General features: G+C 46.3%; 1 protein-coding gene across 1 annotated transcript in view; it reads right to left on the minus strand.

The window, feature by feature from the left end:
• Positions 1-25,228, minus strand: part of MAMLD1 (mastermind like domain containing 1) — a 76,873-nt gene that overhangs the window by 11,872 nt on the left and 39,773 nt on the right. The window contains exon 2 of the mRNA XM_003641088.6: positions 18,691-20,391. Coding sequence (XP_003641136.2) covers positions 18,691-20,391 — 1,701 coding nt within the window. The remainder of the gene's footprint in view (positions 1-18,690; positions 20,392-25,228) is intronic.

The raw sequence follows: 25,228 nt of genomic DNA on the forward strand, positions 1-25,228 counted from the left end.
AAGCAGAAAAAAAAACCAGCAGTCAGTGAGCAACAATGACGGCTGATGTGCACCCTGCAGAGGGTAAAACATTAGTAGGTGGTTGGAGGCTTGTTCATCGAAATCAAGAGACCTACAAAAAATGACTTTCAGATGCATCACACCAAGTTGTAAGCTAAAACCAAACATGAACAGAACATAGAATTTCCGCTTGCATCAAATTTGACACACCAGAAATTCTGGAGCACTTTCTCTGAAGCAGAGACTGCTGCTCCAGATGACAGCAAAACCAACCCCTTTCCCCACAAAATAGCCAGGTAAATTAGTTTGTGAGCTTTCATGAGTACAATCATAAACTGACAGGCGATAACTGAGGGACTGAGAACAACCAGTGGCGGTCAGGGGTCCGCCTTGGCCCAGCCCCTGGCTGCAGAGCAGCAGCAGCAGTGCCCCCAGCCCACTTTGGGCACCTGGAAAATTCACTGCTGGGCTTACAGAGTGGATTCTGAGATACGCTCTGCAGCATGCAGCCATCTGGCTCCTGAGTAATGGTGTGGCAGCCTTTACTGTGTGCCTCTGTGAGGCCCAGCAGCCCTACTTGGACAGATGTGCACATCCCGGTGGTCTGCCTGCAGGCGCACCTGTGCACGCAATGTGCAGTGAGGCACATGAGCCAGTGATGACTTTCCTTGCACAAGCGAACTTCCCTTTGAACTGACAGCAGTGGTTGGCTCATGAGACTGTGAGCACGCAATTTGTCAGAAGGAGATGCAGAAAATGTGATCATTAAAGATGCACTCCCAAGACACCCCTAAAGGAGATATCTTGAAAGGTGAGTTTGCTTCATGGCTCAGTAACAGGAAAAAACCTGGCCCTATAGAGCAGGACTTGCATGACCAGGTTTGGTTTCCAGTTCCACCATATGCAGCTCTTTCAGATATCTGCAGACAGGTCGCTTCATTTCTCTCCATCTCAGCTTCCCCCAAAATAAATGTATGTTTCTCTCTCAACAGTGTCAGCCCCCAAAGCAGCAGGGGCTGGGTTCCATGCCATGCTGCGGTCCACACTGCACTTTGCCCTCTCCCCAGTGAGGGCCTTGTTCTGGTTCACTCTGCAAACAAGATTTTGTCATGTCCTCTCTACGTCCACCCCCTGGATCCGGCCACAGCCAGCTGCACCTCAGAACAGCACTGAACCACACCAACGCCTAATGGTCCCCTGGGGCCTCTGACCTGGCTGTGCAGCTCAGCAGAGCGTGGCCTGGCCACAAACCCATGGCTCATGCCCACAGCCCTACGGCTCACCCCTTACATGCCGTGAGAGCAGTGCTGCAATGACCATGGGCACGGCTTGCTATGGCATGGTGACAGCTTTCACCTCAGTGAGAACAGTCCCACTTTGCGCTATGCCTTCTCCTGCACCTTCGACTTCTGTCTGTCTCCAGCCCTGTCATAAACCATTCTCTATCACTTACCAGGCAGGAGATGCTTTCAAATCAAAATTTATCCATGATGGAAAAAACACTCAGGCACCTACAGACACCCTCTTCTCAGGTCCACCACCATCTCCTTGTAATTCTATGTGTTCTGGTCACATTAGAGAAAAGGAGTTTAGGAGACACGCACATAGCACCTGGCCCAGCAGGGCTCTGCTATGAAGCAACAGGGAAGCGCACAAAAGACAGGACAAGGCTGGGGCTGGCCCATGTCCCGGTGCTGCAGGGTGCTCGTGAGCATTTCCTCTGTAGAGACGCTGCATGTCAACAGTTAACTTCCCTTTGTTCACATCCAAATGATTAAGGTTAGAAGCTTGCCTGGTGACATCACCAGAGTTTAAACACGCTGGATATGGTCCAGGGAACCAAAGTTATTGCTGACCCCATGGTTACTGATCCGCTCTGCAAGTAGCTGATGTCTGCTCTCACTTTATGAATTATTTAATGGGTTAAAGATTGGTCAGATCTCCTTTATGCAACGTACAGCTATACAGTGAGCAGGAGGACATAAACATGCATTAACAAGGTTAAAGTCATATACTGTAACTACACTGTCTGTTTTCAGCTTGCAGCTTTATTGACTTAATCATGCCGACACTGCAGCCAACAAATCATTAAATCCATTCCATTCTTCTGCTGGTTCCCAACCACAAAAACAGAGGCAGGCAAACACAGAGCGAGGCTGCAGAGGGGGTGGGGAGCGGGGAGGCGAGGGGCAGGGAAGAATACTGGGATCACTATGGAGTACTGTACTGGCCCCTCACTGCCAGCACAAAGACACCAAATCTGTCTTTACGGACTAAGTGGTTTCATGGTTTAAAGTGACACACTCATTTGTTCCTGTTTTGCAATGATTACACAAAAGAAGAAGGGGGGGGGGGGGGGGGGGGGGGGGAGAATGTCAAAGAGGAATAAAAAGCAAACAGTGTCCTCGCACCGTAATGGCGCGCGTGTCCTTGAGGAGCGCGCTACCGTGAGCGAGCAGCAGGGCTGGTGCAACGAGGGCTGTGTGCCTGCTGCACCCCAGGGGCTCAAGCTCGGCACCGCACTCACTGCTAATCTGCAGTGAAATGCTGGCATAATTAAGAGTTCAGCGTAAAGGAGAAAAGACATGCAGCATTAAATCAGTCCTCCCGCTGCCCTCCAGGAATAGCTCCAACCACTCCATGAAACCAAAGAAGTACTCGCTGTCAGACCTAAGTAACAGCTCCACTTTCAGACCAAGGGTTCAGTTTTTGACCTGGTACTTCTCACATCCTCACTGAGGTCCCCAAGCAGAAGTGCTCAGATTGTCAGCAGGTGTCCTGCTGAAGTCAGCAGATTGCCAAATTCCTGGTTCTATGTCAGTACTCAGAAATAGTCAAGCTTGAAAACAGCTGCCACCTTGCCAGTTCTGAACCTGTAACATCCTTATTGTCACTGCTGACATCCCCATTCATTTCTTGATGGAAATAATCTTCTGTCTCCATAAAGTGAGCATCGTGTTCATGACCTTCTGAGGAACCTGAAATTAAGTCTGTGGGTCCCAATGAGATGCATCCCAGAAGCCTGTGAGTGTTGGCTCACACAGTCATCAAGCCACTCGTGATGATATCTGAAAAGTCATGGTGTCCTGTGAAGTCTTCAGTGACTGGAAAAAAGGCAATATCACACCCACTTTTAAGAAGGGATGACCCAGGGAACTACTGACCTATCAGCCTCACCTGTGTGCTGGGGAAGATCATAGAGCAGATCCTCCTGGAAGCTGTGTTAAGGCACATTGAAGAGGGGAAGGTGATATGGGATAACCAGCGTGACTTCACCAGTGGCGTGTCCTGCCTGACCAACCTTGTTGCTTTTTATGATGGTGTAACTGTGTCAGTGGACAAAAGAAGAACTACTGATGTCACCTATCTGGACTTCAGTGAGGACTCTGACATGGTACCCCACAACATCCTTCTCTCCAAATTGGAAAGATGCAGATTTGATGGGTGGACTGTTCAGTGGATGAGGTTGTACCTAGAGTGGTGGTCAATGGCTCAATGTCCAGATGGAGTTCGATGACAGTGCCCACTCAGCAAGTTCGCAGATGACACCAAGCTGTGTGGTACAGCTAACACAGCCAAGGGATGGGATGCCATCCAGAGAGATCCAGACAGGCTGAGCAGTGAGCCCAGCAGAACCTCATGAGGTTCAACAAAGCTAAGTGCAAGGTCTGGCACCTGGGTCATTGCAACCCTCACTATCAATACAAGCTGGGGGGTGTAAGGATAGAGCACAGCCCTGCTAAAAGGGACGTGGGGGTGCTGGTGGATGGCAGCTGGACATGAGCCAGCACTGTGCCCTCACAGCCCAGAAAGCCAACTGGATCTTGGGTACATCCAAAGCAGTGCAGCCAGCAGGGCGAGGGAGAGGATCTGCCCTTCTGCTCTGTGCTGTGAGACCTCGTCTGGAGTGCTGCGTCCAGATGGGGAGTGATCAGCACAGGAAAGACATGGAGCTGTTGCAGAGCACTCAGAGGAGGGCCACAGAAATGATATGAGGGATGGAACACCTTCCCTGTGAGGACAGGCTGAGAGCTGGGGTGTGCAGCATGGAGTAGGGAAAGCTCCGGGGAGAGCTGAGTGGGTCCTGTCAGTATCCAGAGGGGCTGTAAGAAGGAAGGAGACAGATTCTTGAGCAGGGTCTGCTGTGGCAGGACAAGGAGAAATGGTTTCAAAGCAGGGGAGATTTAGACTGGATATAAGGAAGTCTGTTATTCTAAGGGTGGTGAGGCACTGATACAGGTCGCTCAGAGAGGTGGTGGTGCCCCATCCCTGGAGAGACCCAAGGTCAGGCTGTACTGGGCTCTGAGCACCTGATGGAGCTGTGCACGTCGCTGCACGTTGCAGGGGAGTTGGACCAGACGGCCTTTAAGGGTCCCTTCCAACTGAAACAATTCTGATTCTAAAGTACAAGTAGCTTGTTTAGAGCTGGGAGAACACTACATCAGGACACTGCTCCTCTGATATAAGAAGGCTACAGAGAAGCCTGCATGAACTCTTGGAAGCCTTAAGAGTGCTTCTTACAGAGAATCTAAGTACAGCCTCTTTGGAAGCTTTCCTCCACTGAGTGAATGTGAAATAAATTCCTTTTTTCTGGGAAAGACTCAGCTGCAGCAGGATTCCTGATTCACTTCCACCTAGCATGAAAACAGGGAGCAGACAATGAGCTCCTTTTCCTCACCTCCTGGTTAAAAGATGCTTAGAGCTCCCTGTAAGAATAACTCAGATTTTGGCACAAAACACACGACAGCAGATTTTTTTGAACACTGTTATTTGGTTTCACAGTTGTTTTCTTCAGATCCGAACAAGCCTTCTAACAGTCTGAGTTTCAATGTTACGTTCTTTTGTTTACCAGTCTCCAGATAACTACCACCTTGAGACATCTCCTGCTTCCACATATTGCAGATAAACATATCATTACTTAGTGCAGGAGTCAGCCAGTATTACTCCCGGAAAGAGCTTGTCCCCCAGCATGTGCTGCTCAAGGCAGGGGAAGTGGAGGAGCACCATCAAAGCTAAGTGCTTCCCAGCCACCACGCTGGAAAAACAGGACATAAGTGAACATGTTTTCTAAGGCAGAACTCAGCTATTTCAGGTATCTGTATGACTTCCAGCAGCATGGACTTCTGTGCGTCAAATTGCCACAGCTGCTGCTTCCAGAGATGCAGAGGCCCATGCAGCAGGCAGTGCCAAGTCCAGGCGCACTGATAGAGCAGTTCCCCACCACACCTCCACACAGTGTGTCTGGGGCAAGTCACCCTCCGAAGAACCCTCTAAAGAGCTCCCGGCCCCAGCATGTCACAGAACCCAGGTCTCACAGCTCCTGAACCAGTGCCAACCCACACTTCTGCCCTTGGTCTGGAGCTCAGTAGCTTCTGCTTTGCCCGAGGAGCAGCTTCAGGTGCTGCAGGCTCAGCCGGCTGTGCAGGGCTGCCATCTCCCTATGCGCACACACATGCCTGGCTACAGAAGTAGTCAAACTGTGGCTGTGTTTCTGAAGTGAGAGCTCTCTGCATCCTCATCACAAGCTTTTCTAGTTGTTATCTGCTCCCTAGTGACATTGCGCACCCCAGCTGGCATTTCTTAATGACCAGTGCATCCATGTGTTCTTTGTAAAACAATTATACCATATTCATGGCAGGAGCAGAGCTCTCATGCAGCCAAGGCTGCAGCAGACTGCATAGGTGTCAAATGGTAAATTGTTAGGTGTTTTGTTTTAATTGCAGTTATTTATACCCTGGAATTTGTTATTAGCATAGGACAAAACAGAACTACTGTTACCCACAATTAAAGGCACTATTATAGGACTGAATCAGCACGGATGGCCCTCCCAGACCCCCCCCTTCTTTGGTAGCAGCATGAGGAGGGCTGTGAGCCAGTGGCCCCAACCTGCAGCACTGAAGTAGCAGTCCCAGTGTCAATCTTAGCCTGTGCAGACTGCCCAGCCTCACTCCTGCGTCACTTCCTCCTCCTGTCCCAAAGACCTGGCACAAAGCGGGGCTGCACACAGGAGGAGCCACAGGGTGTGAGCCCACCCTTCCCCAGCAGCAGCTCCTGCTGTCAGAGGGGCACATGAATACAGTGCATCTTGGACTTGGCCTGGGGTTGCATAACCATTCTTGTTCAAATTCAGGATTAACAGGTTATATTCTCATTTGTGAGATTCCTGTTGGTACTGAAGGAGGTTTCTGATTTCACCAGCACTAATCAGGATGCCACAATGGATTTCCGGTCTTGGCAACGAGGCTCAAGAGCCTTTGTTGCCCGTGGAGCCGGTTTTAATTCAAATCAAACTGGCAGAGCTATTGCAGGCTGCATGCTGAACAGATTAAAAAATAAAAGTCACTTACATGCTACTGCACCTTACTTCTAAATCCATTTCGTACAGACACAAATCTCTCTGACCACCACAGCATCTGGTTGCTGCTCTCCCTTCCAGGAGCAATGCCCTCCACCCCTCAGCAAGACGCCCATTACATGCCCAAAAAGAAACATGCCAAAAACCTGCTCCGGTGCCCGCTCCACTTCTGTTTTATGCCACGAAAGATGTCATGGAACACAAGTAGCAGACAGGCTGGCATGCAGTGTGCTGTGGTGGTGTGGGGCTGTGCAGCTGCTGTTGTCCCACGCAGCGCTGGCAGTCCTGAGGCATGGCACCTGGCAGAGGAGGGGCAGCTAGCCTCAGGGGACAGACAAGAGCAAAACTGCTCATGACGTAATTAAACTGGGAGGCCAAACAGGCTCCCGAGAGGCAATATCTTTGCAGACAGAAAGAGGAAAGGCTCACTGAGAACTGGCTTGAGCAGATGAGTAAATCAGACCTGGGTTATAGCCTTCTTGTTCTCCCTGTGCCTCCGCCCCAAGGACTCTGTGAGTCACTGGAACTGGAGGAAAAATATACACAAAATTCTACAAGTGCAGGAATTAAAGAGACATCTACACAGCTCGCCTCTGGCACTCAATACCAGCTGCAGAATTGGGTTAGCTTGACATTGCTGCTGGCGGTGAAGAGAGGCAGGAAGGCCGGCTGAGTAGCAGCAGTGCCCTGCACTGCAGAGCAGGTGAGCTGCAGCTGGTGGGCATCTCCTTGCTAAGGCACTGAGACACATTTTTACCTTTTAAAATCTTGGAGTGAAAGCGATTACAAAAATCTGTGTCCTTCACAAACATGAGGTTCAGGCAGTTTTGGGTTATGAGATGGATGCAAATCTGTTCGCCTGAGTGCCTGGGAACCTGTACACTCTGCAAGGCTCAGAAAAGCTCTGCTGGGAACAGAGCACACCACACTTTGCTGTCAGGTGCTTCACAGGTTAGACCACCACTGAAGTGAGACCTGCAGGCTGCCTGTAACTTGCTGCCAACCTGCAGAGAGGTCACAGCTCTGCACTGCCCGCAGCTGTCCTCTCCAGAAGGTTCCTTCCTTCCCTGTCCCACTGGATGCCTCATAACTGCAATACCCCGAAAGAGCATTAAGGGAAAGGCAGTGTTCACAAACGTGTCACGGCAAACCCAGAAGTAAGCAACAGATGAACAGGTTAAGCTGAAGGGTCTTTTTTTCCTTAATGCTTTCCTTTCTCTCCCTTTTTGCTGCGGGTGTTCAGACAAGGGCAGAGGCTGCAGCAGTGAGGCCAGCTCTGGTGTGTCTCCTGAGGGCAGGCAGGAGTCCTTAGTACTGGAGCTGTGTGAGGTCAGGCAGGAGGAGGGAGGGTAGGGGAGGGAGAAGGGAAGAAACCAACAGCTGCAAACCCATTGCAGCCAGTGCTGCCGCCCTCCCAGCGCAGCGCGTCATCCAACTCAGCCTGGTGCCTTGCTTCTGGGGCCGCCTACTGCCTGCAACGCAGGAAAGGGGCTGTCTGCCTGCCCACTTTGTCTCACAAGCCCAAGGGGCCCTTCCCAGCCACAGTTTCCAAAGGAAGGAGATCTTGGCCGGTGGTGTCTCGCTTTTTTTTTTTTTTTTTTTTCCCTGAGAAAAGCTGGGCTGAAGGCAGTGGCGGCCGCTTTATAACCCTCTCCTGCCCCTCCTCAGCAAACAACCTGAGCAGAGTTTGAGCACAAAAATGACCCTGGGCTCCTCTGCTCAGCAGCTGTCTCATAGCAGAGTGAATCAATTAGTGGCTGATCATTATTGCGGTAACTGTATCTTTCACAAGCAAGATTTTATATAGAGATAGACTAGGATGTTTTCTGCTCATTTCCTTCCTGTCATTCCAATCACAAACTACTGTTAAAAATACAACGCATTTAAAGCCTGTAATATTTGCAAGCCTGTGCTCCAGTTTGCCAGAGCTGGGCTGTTGTTTTCTGCGCAGCAAAGGTAGGGAGAAACATCCCAACTAGGTTAGAAACACACACAGGGCATATGCAGAAGGTCATCTCATTTTCAGGCTCCTAATATAAGGGATTACTTTAACTCCTTATTCTAGCCAACTGTTTCCATTTATAATCTATGGCACAGGATTCCTTCCAGTGTGTCTGTGGTGGTACTTGTTATTTCTTCAAAAACTGGCAAAACTGTTTTATTTGAAAAGCATTAGTGTAACAGTAAGAGCCTTTTAGTACCCAGCAATAAGGAGAAGAGTACAACTCAGCTCACCATTAAGTTTGGCAGTAACCTAGATGGCAGCTAGGTGCCCTCCCCTCTACCAGAATGGAAACAGTGAGAAATATTTATTTCAAATACACCTAGGCAGCATTTGATCTTATGAAAAGCCTTAATACGAGAAGAAAAAAACAAGAAATCACAGAGAGAACAGGATTTTAACCTACTTCTAAACTGGAGGAAAGCTGCCCTGTAAGCCAAAGCCTGGCAGTGCTACATACTGCCACAACTAGCATGGAGTCACCCAAGTCAGGCTGCCCTTTCTAATCTTATTCCTTACAGAGTCTCTGATGAAGGCCACAGACCTTTCTAATTTTTTTTTTCTCACATACACACACACACACACACATATATGTTTGTAAGAAAATAAAAGATATCTATATAGGTAGGAAAAGATTCAAAGACTGAACTGAGCATGAAATGGACTGTCCATTCCCCCCTTCACTGTCATAATCTTTTTCTTAATATTAAAATAAAGTTATATTGTTAAATGGGTTTTATTTGTTTTCATAACTAAATTATGCATAACTGAACAATGGATGCTTTAGATAAAGTCCAGAACCATGGGAGAATGGTGACATGTCTAGCGCCTTTTTTTTCAGTAAAAGAAAGATTTACTCCTTTTTCAGGGCCATCACACTGCCCATGGTGATGTTATCAGCGGTTCTGTGTTCCTGCTGACCTTAAGTACTCTTAAACCATTAAATACATAATATTTTCTGATAATAGAATGCCATTCACATCTCAGTAACAATAACTCACTTTAATGAAAGAACCTACACATCAAGTGAATCTCTCCCTGAGAAATAGGAGCACACTTTTGGGAACGACAGAACTGCAGCTGATGACATCAGGAGCCTCACACTGTATTCCTGGAGAACCCGTAATTCCTGTCTACATCGACTGGAATTTGAGAGGTGTACAGATTGCAAAATCAGATGTTAATCTGCAGACAGCAGCACAGGTATGGGCAGCCTGCATTTTTGCTTTCATCAAACAAGAACTGACAAGACTGTTAATGACAGAAAACAGCATGGGTTTCTAGCTGCGTGTATAAATAGGCTTTAAAAACAACTGTATTCCTTAAGTGAGTCATCACATCATAGAGAAAACTTTTACAAGAAATTTCATGTTGTTTACAAATTTCCCCTGCGTATTTTTTAATTCTTTCCTTCCCACTCACAACCCAGGAAGGACAGCTGCAAGAGACAGAAACCTGACGTGTGCATTGCAAAACACCGGATCATCACTATTTACTGTGGGCACCTTCAGCTAGCAGGCTCTTGGCTTTTCCTGCAGTTGAAGCACAACCTAAAGCCAAGAGCAGGCCTTGCACTGAGCCACCAGGAGGGCACTCAGTCTCCGTATGGGCGCTGCAGGACGCGGGGATCCCGGTGTGGCACCCAGTGCAGCACTACTGCTGAGCCAAGGAGCAGACCTGCAGGAGAACAGCTTCATCCCAGCTCTAAATGAGCTCAGTGGGGAATCTGTAAACAGTCAAGTCAATTGCCAGAATGTGCACTTTTCAACTTGGTTCTGCTCCTTTGATCAGGCTGAATTTTGAGCTGCAGTGATTAATGGGCTAATAGAGGAAGTCACGGGATACCTCTTGGGAGGAGATGGAAAGGAGAAAAAGTGGCTCACCCTCACTCTGCATCTGTGCTGCTAAGCACTGCATTTCCACATAGAAAGCAGAAGTGCTGCTGCTGGAAAGGAGGAGAAAAGGGGGCTGTCTGAAGTAAGTATCACTAGTACCATTCATTCATTGTTTAAGCATGCCATTTGAAGCAACTGTAAAAGAAAACAGACTATCCCAATGCAAGTGCCTTGTAAGCCACATTTCAATCCAGTAGAGTAACAGTTTATACTTAATCATGCCAGAGAGTAAAGGAAATGTTAAACACATTCATTAGGCACAGAGAAGCTTCCAAAAGCCCCGAGTCTTAAAGCAGCGAGAGAAATTGGTTTATGATAGGGACATGTACTACTGTTACCCCAGGATACTATGTCCTCATCTTTCTGGGTGGGGAAGAAACATTCACAGTAGGAGCCCACAACCACAGAAGAAAAAGATGGGAAACAAACCACAGGTCAAATTTTTCCCTTCTTTCCCTTTGTTACACTGTGCCCAACGGAGGGGCAGCTTGTCTTCCTGCAAGGGGAAGCTCTTCCTCCTGCTGCCTGCAACTGGAAAACCAAAGCCCGGAGGGCTGCAAATAACCAGTGGAATGATGAAAACTTCAACTTCTTCAAAGGCTGGGACATTTACAAAATGCTGGTACAATCCCTAAAAAGCCAAAAATTATTCAAATGCAACCTTGAACTAAGGCAGGCACGGGGCACCAAAGCCTCCAGCTACTTTCTTCAGTGGCAGAACTAACCTGCCATTGCCAATGATTACTCTGCCCTTCGTGGCATCCTCTTCTTCCACTTCTGATCTTTGCTGAGCATACAAAGACGTGCATACATGATTCACTTTGCTCTCAGAAATAATCCCGCAGCCATCCTGGGATGACCTCCCGCTGTGCCAATTTAGGTGTGTGTGAGTGAGTCTTTACAAGATCAAGCCGTTCATGTACTGTGTCAGATCGGGATATTGCACTGCCCGATCTGCTTCACACAGCTCCCCCCTCCTTCAGTGGGTTCTTAACAACTCTCCAGTGGGAAAAAATACCACAGCACAGGTTGTCCAGAACCTGCATTCAAATCTGCATCTGTCTGATGCTGATTTAAGGTATCTCATTTTCATTAATACAAGGAGAACTGCTAAATCATTATACCAGTCAGACATAGAACACTATTTATGTTGCAGTAATGTATTTCCTATCTTGTTCTTTTCACATCCCCATATGCAAGGGGTTAAACTGTAATACAGGATTACTTTTCGTTAATTGCCAGGAGAGCTTTTAAGAATTATGGACTGATATGATAATTTTTGCCTTTAGATATGCTGTAAAAGATTTAACCTAAAAACGTACATGTAACAGTGATAAGCCTTCAAAGCCCTAAGAAGAGCTGCTCCGTTCTGACTGTGAATTTCTATCAATTATTAGAGCAGGCTGCTTGAAGTAGTCCAAAGTACTTGAGACAGAAATACTGCAACGCCGACACAGCAGACTGATACACTTCCTAAATGGCCAGAGTTTTTGAAGACAGCTTGTAATAGCATTTGGCTTTCAAGCCTTAATGTTAACAGCTTTGACGAGACGGATTCTAATTTGTATTTAAGACCCATTACCTCTTCCTCTAAGCGATCTTCATGAAACATCATTTGTTCTAGGGGGACATTTGCCATACAGAGCGTATCTCTAATGGCCGCTAATTCACCCTATTTTGCTTGCTCCTATATTAATCAGCAAACTGTGAATCACCCCAGTGTTTCCAGACTCGCAGATGTACGAGGGAATCGACGAAGCCAGTTCAGTTTCTCTCCCCATTCAGACAGGGAGACAATATCAGTTCCTGTTTACAGCCACTGCTTTGTTTCCCCCACCCACACACTGAAATTTCTCCAAAACGCCCAGAGAAAAAGAAAAAGAGACTGAGTTCACTTTACCAGGAAAGTTATTTCTAGGTATCGCATCCGAAACAAAACACGTCTGTACTTTTATTTCGCGTGCAGTGCTCACTGCAGCAAGGCAGGAATGGCAATGGAGCTGAGCAGGATGAAGTGGGCAGCTCTCGTCACCCTGCCCCACCACCTGGCGGCACCACCTGATTTACTGCCCTCTGAATGCTGCCAGATTCATCTGCTTGCTTTTCATTCTGATCGTTAATTAACCGTTGGTGCCCTCAGTACTTCAGCCTTGAGAGTGTAGGTGCAATTTTAGACTGCTGCGCGACAGCACCGGATGGAAACCCTCTTCTCCCCCCATCCCAAAAGGGAGGTACAACCAATGCTCTCACAACATCCCCACAAAAAGTATTAAAATTAACTGTTCATTTAGGTAGCAAATTTGAGAGTGAGAAAGATATGGAGTTGGGAAGGGTGAGCACATTTTCTGAATGCCAAGCTGCTTTTAGCTGTAGGTAAGCCCCACAAACTGCAAAAATACAGACAATGAACAAATGAATCTTCCACAATTGGGGCAGAAATTGGCGTTCAGATGCTTTGAGATTGATGGGAATTTGCAGCAGAGATGAAGCAAGAGTTGGGTGTATGTAGGGTCATGGAAACTGCTCCCTCATTGCTCTTCAACGGCACACCGTGCTATGAACACACCTTTTTTGTGCAGGAATGATGGGTGCACTGAAGTGTAAGTGAGGGTGCAAGCAGTGCGTTGTAGCAACATGGTCAGTGCAGCAGTTAAGTCGTTGGGGCCTGACTGAGCTGATGTGAGCCCACAAGCAAACCTACCAAGATGCCTGGAAAACCAAGGAAAACCCAGGATCAGAGAGGTTCTGGTACACATAGGTGCCAGAATTTGGTTTCCCCATATGTTTGACAGAAGAGCTTCTCTCCTATCACCACTGCAGAGAAAAAGGAAAACAACTGTTTGTTGCTTAAATTGCATGTCCTGGGCATGAGGACAGACTATAAAGGCAGCCTGTCCAGTTGCCATTCAGTGACCTGTCCGGCGTTTCTCTGGGATGTCCCATTTCCATCTGCGTGTTCATGGTGCGCTAATTACTCCTCTTTCCCTTCTCCACCAAAAAAAGGGCGGCTGCCAGGTCAGCCTGCACACACCCAGCACTTTGTGGTCCTGCAGGCAATGCAGCTGCTGAGAGCTAACTGGGGGCTAACTGAGAGAAACAACCTGTGCATTGGGGAGAGGTGCCAGAAGCAACTTGATTGCACACCGAAGAACAGTGAAGACTAAGGCATGGATAGCAAGGCTCAGCTACCACAGGGAAATGCCCTGAAATAAGGCAGCCTAACATAGAAGGACGCATGCAATTTAAAAAAAGATAACACAAAAGAGCAGTAGGGTAAGAAGATCAGACCCTATTTTTTAATCTTGATCTGCAGTTCTGAAAATACTGGGCTACTGTTGGCATGTATGGCCAACACCCTACATCTTTCCAAAAGCCTTTTTACTTTCCAAGAGCTATCCAACGTGACTTAGTGGTGGGGGCGGGGAGGAGTCGGCTGTGCAATAGCCTCTGTCAGGCTCCTCTGGGAAGGGGAATCTTTGGGTTTGAGCAAAAAATACCAACACTGTTGCAACGGCACTGCTAAATATAAATTCAGAAATGATCGTTCAAGATGTTTTTACATATGCAAGGAGGTCAAACTCCAGGCTCAGCCTTACTGTTTGCTTGCCACAATCCAGATTCATCACCAGCTTCCCTTATTCGTCCAGTCAAAAGCACTTAATTATCTGAAGGGCTTGCTCCTTTGCCTTCAAAAGCTCTCCACTCCCTCAAAGACTTTGCTTGGGTATTGTACTATCACTGCTCTTTGAAATCAAATCTGTTTTTCCTCCCTGCAGCATCACTTTATATATATATATTAATATATATATTGGTTATATATATATATAGGTTATATATATACATACATATATATATATACATAATAAAGTCTTTCCAGTGAAAAGAGAGGGAAAAGTAGAAGGAAGAGGAAAAACAAAAAGAGAAGAAACAAGAGAAGGATGGAAAAAGGGAAGATCAGTAGGAAAAACCAAGCAGAACTTCATTCACAGTGGTTTTAAAGATAAGTGTGATGTTTAAAGACAAAAGGGACAGGGCAGGGAGAGGGACAGGGGAAAGACTGAAACTGCAGATGAAATCTGGGATTCCTGTCTTATTAATAATACATGATATCACAGCTTGTTGTGTGTGTTAGGAAAATTTACAACATCTCAGAAATCCCCACTAAAACACAATTGTTTTCCCTGTACGTACACCATAATTGAATGTGCATTTCTATTTTTATAATAATAAAAGCTGAATTTTGTATTCCACTATATTTATTTAACCTTTAACATCTAAGCTCTGGGTCAGTTTGCTTTTCATAACAGTGCACTTCTTCTGCAATTTCTATTTTAAGAGAGCTCATGCACAGAAGCAAGATTTTTTGTTCACTTTTTTTCCTCCTAGCATGTTTAATGAAGCTTGGGAGTTTTGGTGTTTCTGCAGCCTGTGATTTACTCCACCAACTCAGATACTCTATTGCTTCTTTTACCACAGTTGAAGAAACACTGTCAAGCCCTTTACAGAGTTCTTAAAAAAAAAAAATGTTCATCACATTCTTCAATATCACATATACAGTTAGCGTACAGTAAAATACAGCTATTTATATTGCAAGTGATATGATTATTCTGATTTTTCTCTCTGCTGTAATTTTTTCCTTTTCCATAATTTTTGGCAATGGAGCTGAAACAAATATACCCTCCACTGACAGCCCAGTATACAACTATCTGGATGTCAGCAGAAATGTGGAGGGCTCTAAGAATAGCGCATTTGGTTCCCGCAGAGCAAGTGCAGCTCAGAAATGCACAATGTGTCACAGCCAAACAATAGCTATTTATTAGCCATGTCCCCCCAGCAAAACAAGCCTTTACATCCAGTCTTGTCTGAAAGTGTGTTACAGAGCACTGGGCAATGCAGCCCCCTTCCCTGGGCTCTGAAACTAACTCAGACAGACTTGGGCTTGGAAAACTCATACACCCCAAAGTTTTCTTTTATTCCAGCCTGAATTTAAATGCAGAGATCCCCAGCTTCTCTCCCTACAAGCAGGAGAACTCCTCTTTCCAATCATGAGGGCCCGTTTCTATTCTTATATCATTCGGAACAAGAGAATGGCTCTTCTGAACTCAGGGAAGTCATACCAGCATAGCTGAAGGCACAATGGGGCCCAGTATTTCTGACATGCCAAAAGAGAAGATCTGCAAGTACAAGCTGTATTTAGACATAAAATGAGGGAGATGCCCAACTATTCAACCTGCCTGGGCAGATGCTGCCTTCACACACTCAGAGCCAGCCAACAGAAAGTCAGAGGACTGAGCTGCAGCCCAGAAAACAGCAGGGGATAGCTCGAGAGACTCTCTGGCACTTAATACCACTTTTATATTGTGGATTTATGAGTCCAGACCTTTGAGTGTAATTTCACTCAGCAAGTAACAGTAGTACACCAGTGTAATGAAAACTTGCGCATATCCACAGGAGCAATGTGAGTACCACCAGGCTTTGCAATATCACACAACGTAAACTGTTGGTGCCTAAATCAATATCTGTCAGCGTTCAACGATAAAGACGTAGCGCTTCAGATGTGAAAAGATCATACGTTATCAGATTTGCCACTTGTCCAGGCAACCCAGGCTCTGGGATGCAGACTGATTACATTGAAGAGATACACCATTATTCTCCACACGCTGCAGCTGGAAGGCACCGGGAGGAAGCCAACATCTGGGATGTGGAGCCTTTGCTTTAGTTCGCATGAAAAGAACAGCAAAAGGCTCGCCCTGGGCTGCGGCACAGCCACGGCTCTCTTCCACGTGTTGCTCTCCCGTGACAAGGATCACGTTGTGTGGTTTATTGTTCTCCCTTCAACTGGCCACTGTCCATATTCTTCTTCTGCATCAAGCTGCACCTCTTGCTCAAAATAAGAGAGCACCAGGCCTTCTTTTGTTAAATGTTAGTCACATTCCCAAATGCACACACAGAGTAAGGGGATGACTTTCAAATTCTAACCAACATCCCAGGGAACTCTGCTTGTTTTCTTTGAGTGGGTTTCTGTCAGTGAGGCAAAAAAAGGCAATTTTCCACTGGACAGTTACTGATTATTGAAGATGCAGAAGTTGTCTCTCGTCTTCTGAATCTTTTTGTATTTTAATGAAACAACTGTTCTGTGATTGAGAAGCCCCATTCATCACCAGCCTCAGGAGAGAGCTGGCATCGAGATTCCAAAAACCTCAAAGTGGGCTCTCAGCTGTGCTGCTAGACACTGAACCCACAGCCACTGCTGCTACCACATTATCATGGACCCAAACTGGAACAGGCCTGGCCCAGAATTTCAGTATGTTTCCATGTGGATAAGAGATCTCTTGCAGACAAATAACAGACCTACATGCTAGGTTCAAACAGACAGCAGCTAACCCAGAATTTTAAGGTTTCACACCTCAACTACTTTTCAATTTTCTGTCCTTCTTTCCCTCAAAAAAAAATTCATTTTTTGCCATTTGCTTTTAATTCAGTACTAGGATTCCACATTCTCCCATGAGATTTGAAGTAAAATCATAAAAACCAAGCAAAATGTTCAGCTCCTGAACATCCACCATCCTTCTTAGGTGGCTCAGCACACTGTAAAACCGAAGCACTGTCATCTGGTGCATAATTAGTGCACCAGTCATACTGGTAAAATGAGGGAGGTGCCAGGAACTTACCTAGCCTAATCTGAAAACTTAAGATGCTCATTGCCTGTAATCGCTGTCTTAACTGTCCTTGGTAGTTACTGATAGGCACCTGATGATGCTACCTCTCTGACAGCAAGAAGCACTTGGAAACACAGCACAGGCAGAGCAGTGGGAAAGCTGTTGAAGAGGACTGGTTTGGGACAATTAAAGAGATTCACTGCAGGGGTTCGGAGGTGTAAGACAAAAATGAGGGCACAGGAAACCTCAGGAATCCAGCAGGGACATGGCGATGCCATGCATCTAGCAGGAGAGCCATAAAAAAGATATATACTCAAAGGTTATGGACATGTGATCAAAACTGATTGTGTCGTGGCAGTTTAACAACTTTGCAGCCATTGTTTGAAGTGCAGTAAAACGCTGTAAATATTATTCACCCACACTGCCTCCAGAGTACAACCCCTGATCAGCACTAAGTCACGGAGCTGCAGCAACTCACTCATTCGGCTGTGTGTCCGCTCTCCTGGATCCTGAGCCTTCCCAGTTGTTCTGCCCTCAGCTGCTGGATCAAAGCAGGGGAGCACTGGGTTTACACAACTTTGTGTCGAACTCAGAGAGGCACAGTGGAAATGCACTTTGTTAATTTGCCACTACAAAGCTGATGTTTATAACTATCCGCTTATTTTTCATTGCTATCACAAAAAAAGTTACACACTAAGCCACCCACATTGAAGAAATGCTAGAAGAGCTGAACTCCTAGGAGGTAGGAAAGCACAGGGTCTGCATTCCCCAGCTAAGCACAGCTCTCTGCAGCAGGTCCATGCAGAGCTCTGAAGATCAGCTTCTGGATCACTGGGGCAGAAGCATTTCAGCCCACCGTAAGGAGTCAGTGTGAGTGTGGTCTAAGCATTCTGCTGCCGAAGTGCTGGTTCTGCCTAATAGAAGCTGGTTTTGGTGTCAAGGTTCCGTTTGTGTCCTACCATTATTCTTCCTAATGAAAAGATAGCCATTTATTGCTCATACCTGAGCTCTCAGACTGAGCCCCCAAACCCTTCCTTGCTCTGAAACACATAGCAAATCTCTCTTAATTGGGGTAGTAGCAAATAATGCTTTGCACCTCTCCTTGGGTCTCAGGGAGAAGGTTGCTGGAGAGAAACCAAAGCTGCTTCTCAGTCTTGCCAGTCACTTTTTTTGCGTTTACCAGCTCAGTTGGTATTGCAGCTCAGCAAAGGGTGGGGAATGGCCCTCATCCAAAGCAGGGCATTGCTTCCCGCAAATGCTGGCAACAGGTATTTCAAGTCTGCCTCTTAGCTATTCAGATGCTGTACTGTTTGACCTGCTGTCCACCAAGGAGTCATATTTTAACTTCACTTCTCACCCCCCCCGATCTTTTCTGGCCTCAGAAATATAATATAGAGATGAAATCAGTCAAGGGCATTAGGGGTGGAAAAAAAAAAGACTGCCACACACATACAAAAAAAAGATGGAAAACAAATTATGGGAACATCTCTACAGCTTACGATGTACCTAAGAACACAGAAGTGGGTTTTGCCTAATAGCACAAAATTCTCCACTGGGCTAGAAGTGACAGTGCATGATGGAATTAAAGTACATTTCAACTGAAAAAATAAACAAGGTTACTTCTAATAACTCTAGGACGTTGTCCATACATACACCTTGCACACCCCAGAAGTTTAACTATGTCACACTTGAAACACAAAGGGAAGCAAAAAGAAGAAAATACGTAACTCAATATTTGCATGTAAGCCCAGTAAAGCAGCCCAGAAGAAGCACACTCACCTGTCTGTTTTGAGATGGCAGTGTGGCAGACTGCATGTGTCTCTGCATCCGATGTGGTTGCATCAGCTGTCGGAACTGCTGCTGGAGCAACTGGCTACTGTTAGCCTGCTGGGACTGCTGGGCAGCTGGAGACTGCTGCTGCTGCTGCTGGAGATAGTGAATGAGTGACTGCTGCCCTTGTCCTGCTGTCAGGGGTGACATCTTTTGAGTAGCAGACTCTGAGGCAAAGTGAGATAGTGGCTTGGTGTTGCTGAAAGAAAACTGGTCTTGGCTAACAGGGCTCTCATTCACCAGACCTGGCTGTAAGCTAGCAGATGACTGTTGCATAATTATGTTCATATTTTTGGACTGGCTTGTAGTCACTGATTTAAAAAGAGAGTTCTGCATACTTGGGGGATTGTTGTTGGGAGTGATATTAGAGATTAATGTACCTTGAGGACTGAAGGGCTGCTGATGCAGAGCTGGACTTGACAGCTTCTCTGGCCTGTATGGTGGAGAAGGTCCAGTATTTGTGGAAGCCATGCTGGCAACCAAGTTGTTCTGTGGACTTTTAATATTACTGGCTGGTAAGCTGGCTGCTGTCAGGGCAGGCAGCATGGAGCTCTGTGGGCTGAAGGGCTGCTGGTTCAGAGCCGGACTGGAAAGCTTCTCAGACCCGTAGGGAGGAGAGGGGCCATTGGAGGGGGTGCTGCTGGAAGTCATGCTTGAAAGCAGAGTGTTTTGAGGACTCTGAATGTTGTTTCCTGGTAAATTATTAGTAGGCATACCAGATACCATAACATTTTGAGGACTGAAAGGCTGATGGTGTGGGGATGATCCTGCCCTATAAGGAGGAGAGAGACCAGGAGGAGACATAGATGGCCAGCTAGGAGCCTGTACTTGTTGCTTTGTAGTAGACACCTGCTTGCTAGCTGCCAGCTGCTTTAGCTGCTGAGCATGCCAGTTGGAAGCAGGTATGTTGGGTAAGGGTACTGAAAGCATGGGTGGTGGCTGGTTCTTGCTCTGAGCTGCTGTAGAGATGGGTGATGCAGCAGGTTTGCTTGAGGGAGGAACCTGGAAGTTAGCTCCAGCAGATGATGGCCTCATCTGTGGAGATCCTCCACTGGTTGGATTGCAGCCTGGGGAAAAGTCTTTGTTAGCAACATGGTTCTCCAAGTGGGAAGTCTGAGGGGAGGACTTTGGAGTGGTACTTATGCTTGGTTGAGAATGACTCAGCCCAAGTGGCTCTTCAGCCTTGCTGCCCAGAATCTTCTCCAGATCCAGGTCATTGGGAGAAGGATCAGGCATCTTTGTCAGCTCTTCCAATAGATCTTGCAGCTCCTGGTCCACAGACTGTAAGCTGTTTCCTTTCTCATCATAGTGGACAATGCTGTTACCCTGCCCTCCTATTGAACCCTTCTGATTTATTTCTGTGTTGGGTGGCACAGAAAATGGGGAGCCAATGCCACTGCCATTCATGCGATTGTTTTCCAAGAGCACTGAATGACCTGTGACTCCCATGGAAGACGTGCTGTGACTGGAGGAGAATGGAGAACTCTGCATTTCTGGACACACCACATTGGGATGGGTACCCTGGCCCATGGAAAGGGTTACATCATCGAGACAAAGTCTTTTACTGTCATTTGGGAAAATGACATCAGGCACACCACTGGAGGCAGGAGAGCTATTATCTTCCAGTTTTCTTTTAATGGATCCCTGTAACTGGGAAAATAAAAATGGAAAAAATGGTTACTGACCTTACTCTAACGTGCTCTGAAGCTCCAAACTGTAACACTGGGTTGGAGATACTGAAAATTAAATCACACAATTAAAAAACCAGTCACGTGAGACAAATTCAATCAGGATTTAAGTGGGTGTGACTTCACTGAAATCAAAAGAGTTACAGTCAGACAAAGGCTCGATCTCACATGCTGGCCTTAAGCTGCTTGTCATCTGAAGTGTAATAAAAGTTTTTAAAATCATTTCTGGCATCATCTCAATTAAGACATTATATTCCCTGCACAACAAACATGCCAGCATTTTCATAGTAACGTTTTTTTAGGTTGAAACAATGGCAGAACTGAATGAAACCCTGGACTGAATTTAGAGACCTTCTGCCAGTGACTTGGATTAAATTCAGACCTGAGACAACTAAGTTGTTTTACATTCTTTATGGGCAGAGCTTTTGAAATAACTGGCATGCCTTCCACGCAAACTAAAACAAACAAACAAAAAGATCTCAATTACCTATCTAATCAGACCTTCCGCTTTCAAGCTTTTTTTATCATAGATAGTTCAGATTTTCTTAACAGTAAATAACTGCTAAAGTCTTAACTTCTATTTGTTCTCCTAAGTCTCTGGCAGTATGGGCTTCATTCACATTAGGATGCAACTTATTTGTAAAAACTAAAATATTTTCAAAATACCATGATGGAAATATCTCCATCTTTAAGAAATGGTATAGTGGGAAATCCACAAGTTTTGGAGGAAAAATAAACCAACTTCATTATACATAGAAAGAAACTGAAACTAAAAATAATGTCTCTAACACAAATTCAGTGGAACGTGCCCATCTCTTCCAAATATAATCATCTGTGGCTTTCATTTTTAACAACTTTGACCTGTATGTCATAGGATTAATCAAACATTAACATTGCTGCTTCAAGTTAGGGGAAATAAGCCTTCTGTTCTTGTGTAATAGTAGAGGGAGGGTGGCGTTTAGAAAAGTATCTTGTCAGCAATGGAGAAGCCATAGAGAATCACTGTTCCTCTAAGCCAGCTCACAGTAAAACCTCTCCCAGCTCTGAACTACCATTCAAAGCACTGCTACTCACCTCACACCATGAAAAAAATCCTATCTGCTTGTATTACCAGCCTGCAGCATTAGCAGAGCCCTACCACCTATTGTCAGTGTAGTCATGTCCACTCTAAGGCTGTGGTGGGTATGACTGGTTTCTGAATTTTGCATTAAATATTACACACATCTCAACTGTATCTAGGTGTCACTACACAAACAGCCACTTTGGTGCTCAACACAGCTATTGTCACTGGACGGTCATCACAGGGCATACAATGCTGCAGGGCGCAATATGGACGCATAGTGCAGCTGCTTCTGCAATGTACAAATGGCCAATAGCCACCCTGAAATTCAGCCCATCTTCCATGGGTTCAAGTAACTGACCACAAACTGGGGTTGTTCTGAGCTGGGAACTTGGAGCAGTTTTCCAGCGGCTTGCTGGACACGCATGAGCGCTCTCACATCATTTGTTTCTAAATTGGTGGGCAGAGAGAAGACTGTAAGTTTGGGCCAACGTGATCAGGCTACACAGATACTTTCCTACATGTTAACATCCAACTTACACAGGTATTTGGAGGTGAGTGAGAGGATGCAAGCTAGTTGTACATGAGGAATAGGGTGCTCACAGATGAAAAGACAGGTTTGTATGCTATGGTGAACTGCTGAACAAAGCTCTCAGGCTTTGAGAGAAATTCACCTACCACATAGCAGTTCTGAATGGTATTGTGGCAAAGTGACCTTTTTGCACAGACATTTTTCACTTACCCACTAAGAGCTATTCATTACTAGAGCAATCACTACTCCCCTTCTGTGGCCTCCAGTTGCACTGCTTTACCCTGGGCTGCACCCAGAAACCATGAGTGAGTTGGAGCCAGCACAGAACGGGGAGCGCTGCTTTTGGTGTCCTGCATGCCGGTGGCCCGGCAGCCCTCTTCAGTCAGCTGTGCCGTGTGTGGTTTGACCCTGACTGCAAGACTGCAACAGACTGTCCTTACACTGCTGCCAGAGATGGCTGAAGCACCAGGGACTGGATTATTTCTCTGGGCTGATGAGGCCAAAATTTGCATAACTTCAGGAAATGGAACAAGGCCTAAATCTTCTCCCAAGTGTTGGTCTAATGATAGATGAAATTCTTTTCCTCCATTTTCTTTGACAAAACTAAGCCAGAGGTACATGTTTCAACAGATTCTGCCCTGTGTAGGCTGAGACACGTTGGTAGAGAATAACTACATATATTTAAACCCAGACATATATAGGGACTCTACACAGGCTTCACGTGTCCAAAATAAACACCGCATGTTCCCAAATGCACACTGGGAACCTTGCAGCAGGCGGTGCTGGGGGATCTCCCACACTTGGCCAGCTGACATGCTGGCACGTACATCCCTGCCACAGGACATGCCTATGCTCTGAGCTACTGGGGAGAAAATCGGGCTTTCTAAACACTTAAAAAGTATTGTCTACCTGTTGCATTGTGGAGTAATGTGAAAACCCATTTCCCCAAGACTATAACTATAGGTAAAATAAAGCCATGGTGTTCAGAAGCACAGGTTTTCCAAAAGTGGGACAGGATTTTTAAGTAAGCCAGGCTGGAAGAGGTGCAGTGATGTTAGCTGAGTGTTAAGTTCTCTTGAAAAGCAAGGTTCCTGTTTCCCAGGTGAATATTTGCACAAGAACCATGAAGTCCAGAAGATCATTTTCCTCCAGTGTTGGCAGGTACAATTCCACAAAATTTCATAGTATTGCATTTGGTTAAGATACATTTGTCCACAGCCACAAGTTTGAGAAAGATACCATTCTTAAAGTGGACTAAACAAATTACAGAATAATGTTGGGTGGAAAGGAATGACTGAGTATCATCAGCTCTCTGCTTCAAGCGGCTCACAAGTGAAAAAACTAGACAACAGTATTTCACTAGGCACTTAAGTATGAAGTATTAGGGACATACAGAATTCTCTCCTCAGGGTGGACAGGCTAGCTGAAATATTCCTCCAGACACACGTGACTGTTCCTCCCACACTGCACGCTGCACTGCTGTGGTCTCTGATGGAGTCAGCACATCTCCCCAGCTCCCTCTGAATTGCACACTTCCCTTGTTTGGCCCTCGATTCCCAGAGAAGGGAGCTGATTTATACACATTCTTTACCCCTTCCTTTTGAGAGGGTTTATGCTATTTGACAAAATCAGCAGAAATGAGTAGAGGACCAGAATATGCTCTTTCCCTTTCTCTGCTGGCTGTACGTTGTGCAGCCTCCTTCCACACTGAATACTGGTAAGAGAATATAAATATGATACAAACAAATAATACACACTCTTAAGCTGGCTGGGAGCTGTACAGCCATGTATGGGAAAACCCCATTCACATCTGCAAACTAAGACTGAGCAGATAAGCAACAAACAGCCACTTTGTGACCTTGACAAAATCCATTGCAATACATTAGCATGCAGGTGCTAGCTTCTTTTGGGGTACACTTAGGAAACAAAGGCAAGCCTTCTGATGTGGGGAACATTGGATTGGTTTACTTTTAGAAGTGAGCGTGCTGTGATCCTGGCCCTGCTATGCTTTCACAATGAACAGGCATGCTTCTGGGAAAGGCCCAAGTTCCAAACGAGTCACACTGCTGGTTCCTAATGGTAGTATAACAAGAATAAATAATAACTGTTTACACTGCTCCTTCCCCGGCAGCTCCACAGCTGTGGTTGCAAACATCCCATTTGTCACACACCAGCTCTGTGCAGGGCAGCAGCCCCTGTGCGTAGGCAGCGTGCTCCATGGGCACTGTGCTGTGAGAGAGGGCTGGGGGCTGAGGGCTGGCTGCAGGCTGGGCCCCACCACTATTCCCTCTGCCCGCTGCTTCCCAAACACAGGCGGCAGTGCTGGCCTCTACAGACCTACTATTTCTCAGGAACGGGTGCAAGTGATGAGAGCTGAAGCAGAGAGATCAGACTGTCAATAGATGCACACTGTGGTGGTGCCATAGGATTTTAATAACACACCACACGAGCGTCTCCAGTCTGGCTCACTGCCTTGCCATCGCTGCACCTTTGTTCTTCCTTTAACTCAAGACCTCTTTGGTTACCACATCAGCCTGATGACCCAGCCTGCCCATGGCCCCGCTGCCAGTCCGCATTTGCTCTGTTCTGTCCCTAGGGCCTTTGCCTGCTCCCAGGCTGGCAGGTAAGAGCCCCCACCCACTGCAAAGATCTGTGTGGCTTTCATCCCCCTTTCACCAAACATAAGCTGAATGTAACAGAAGAATCTTACTTAGGACAGTGTAAAGCAGAAACAAGAGAAGAAAAATGTTTGGTGAGGTATTTCTGTGCTTCTCTGGCTTCTGCAGCCTGTCAGAGATTCAAGCCTTGATTCAGAGCAACCGCAGGGTGCTGATTATTGATCTGCAGCCACCTCACCCCACTCACATTGCTACTGAGTGATCCAGCCTACAGCAGTGATTCCCACACCCACACAAATCTTCGTGCAAGATCCAAGCCCTATGAGACACTGCCATTTTAAACCACCTCTGTAGAGCCCATGAAGTGTTCTCCTCTAGCATCTTGTCCATCTCCCTTGACTCCCTGCGCATACCATCATCACCGGCAACCCTCTTGACTTAGGAGTGTGAAATGTATCGACCTGGGACTTACAGAATGGAAGTCAGATAACCTTCTTCCACCAGGAGTCACAAGACCCTTGTAACTCTTGGGAAAACCCAGGTGTTGGCTCTTCTGTTGGTTTGATTAAAGAAAAGAGAAATGATGGTA

The sequence above is a fragment of the Gallus gallus genome, chromosome 4 (assembly GCF_016699485.2).
Source record: "Gallus gallus isolate bGalGal1 chromosome 4, bGalGal1.mat.broiler.GRCg7b, whole genome shotgun sequence".
Lineage (NCBI taxonomy): Eukaryota > Metazoa > Chordata > Aves > Galliformes > Phasianidae > Gallus > Gallus gallus.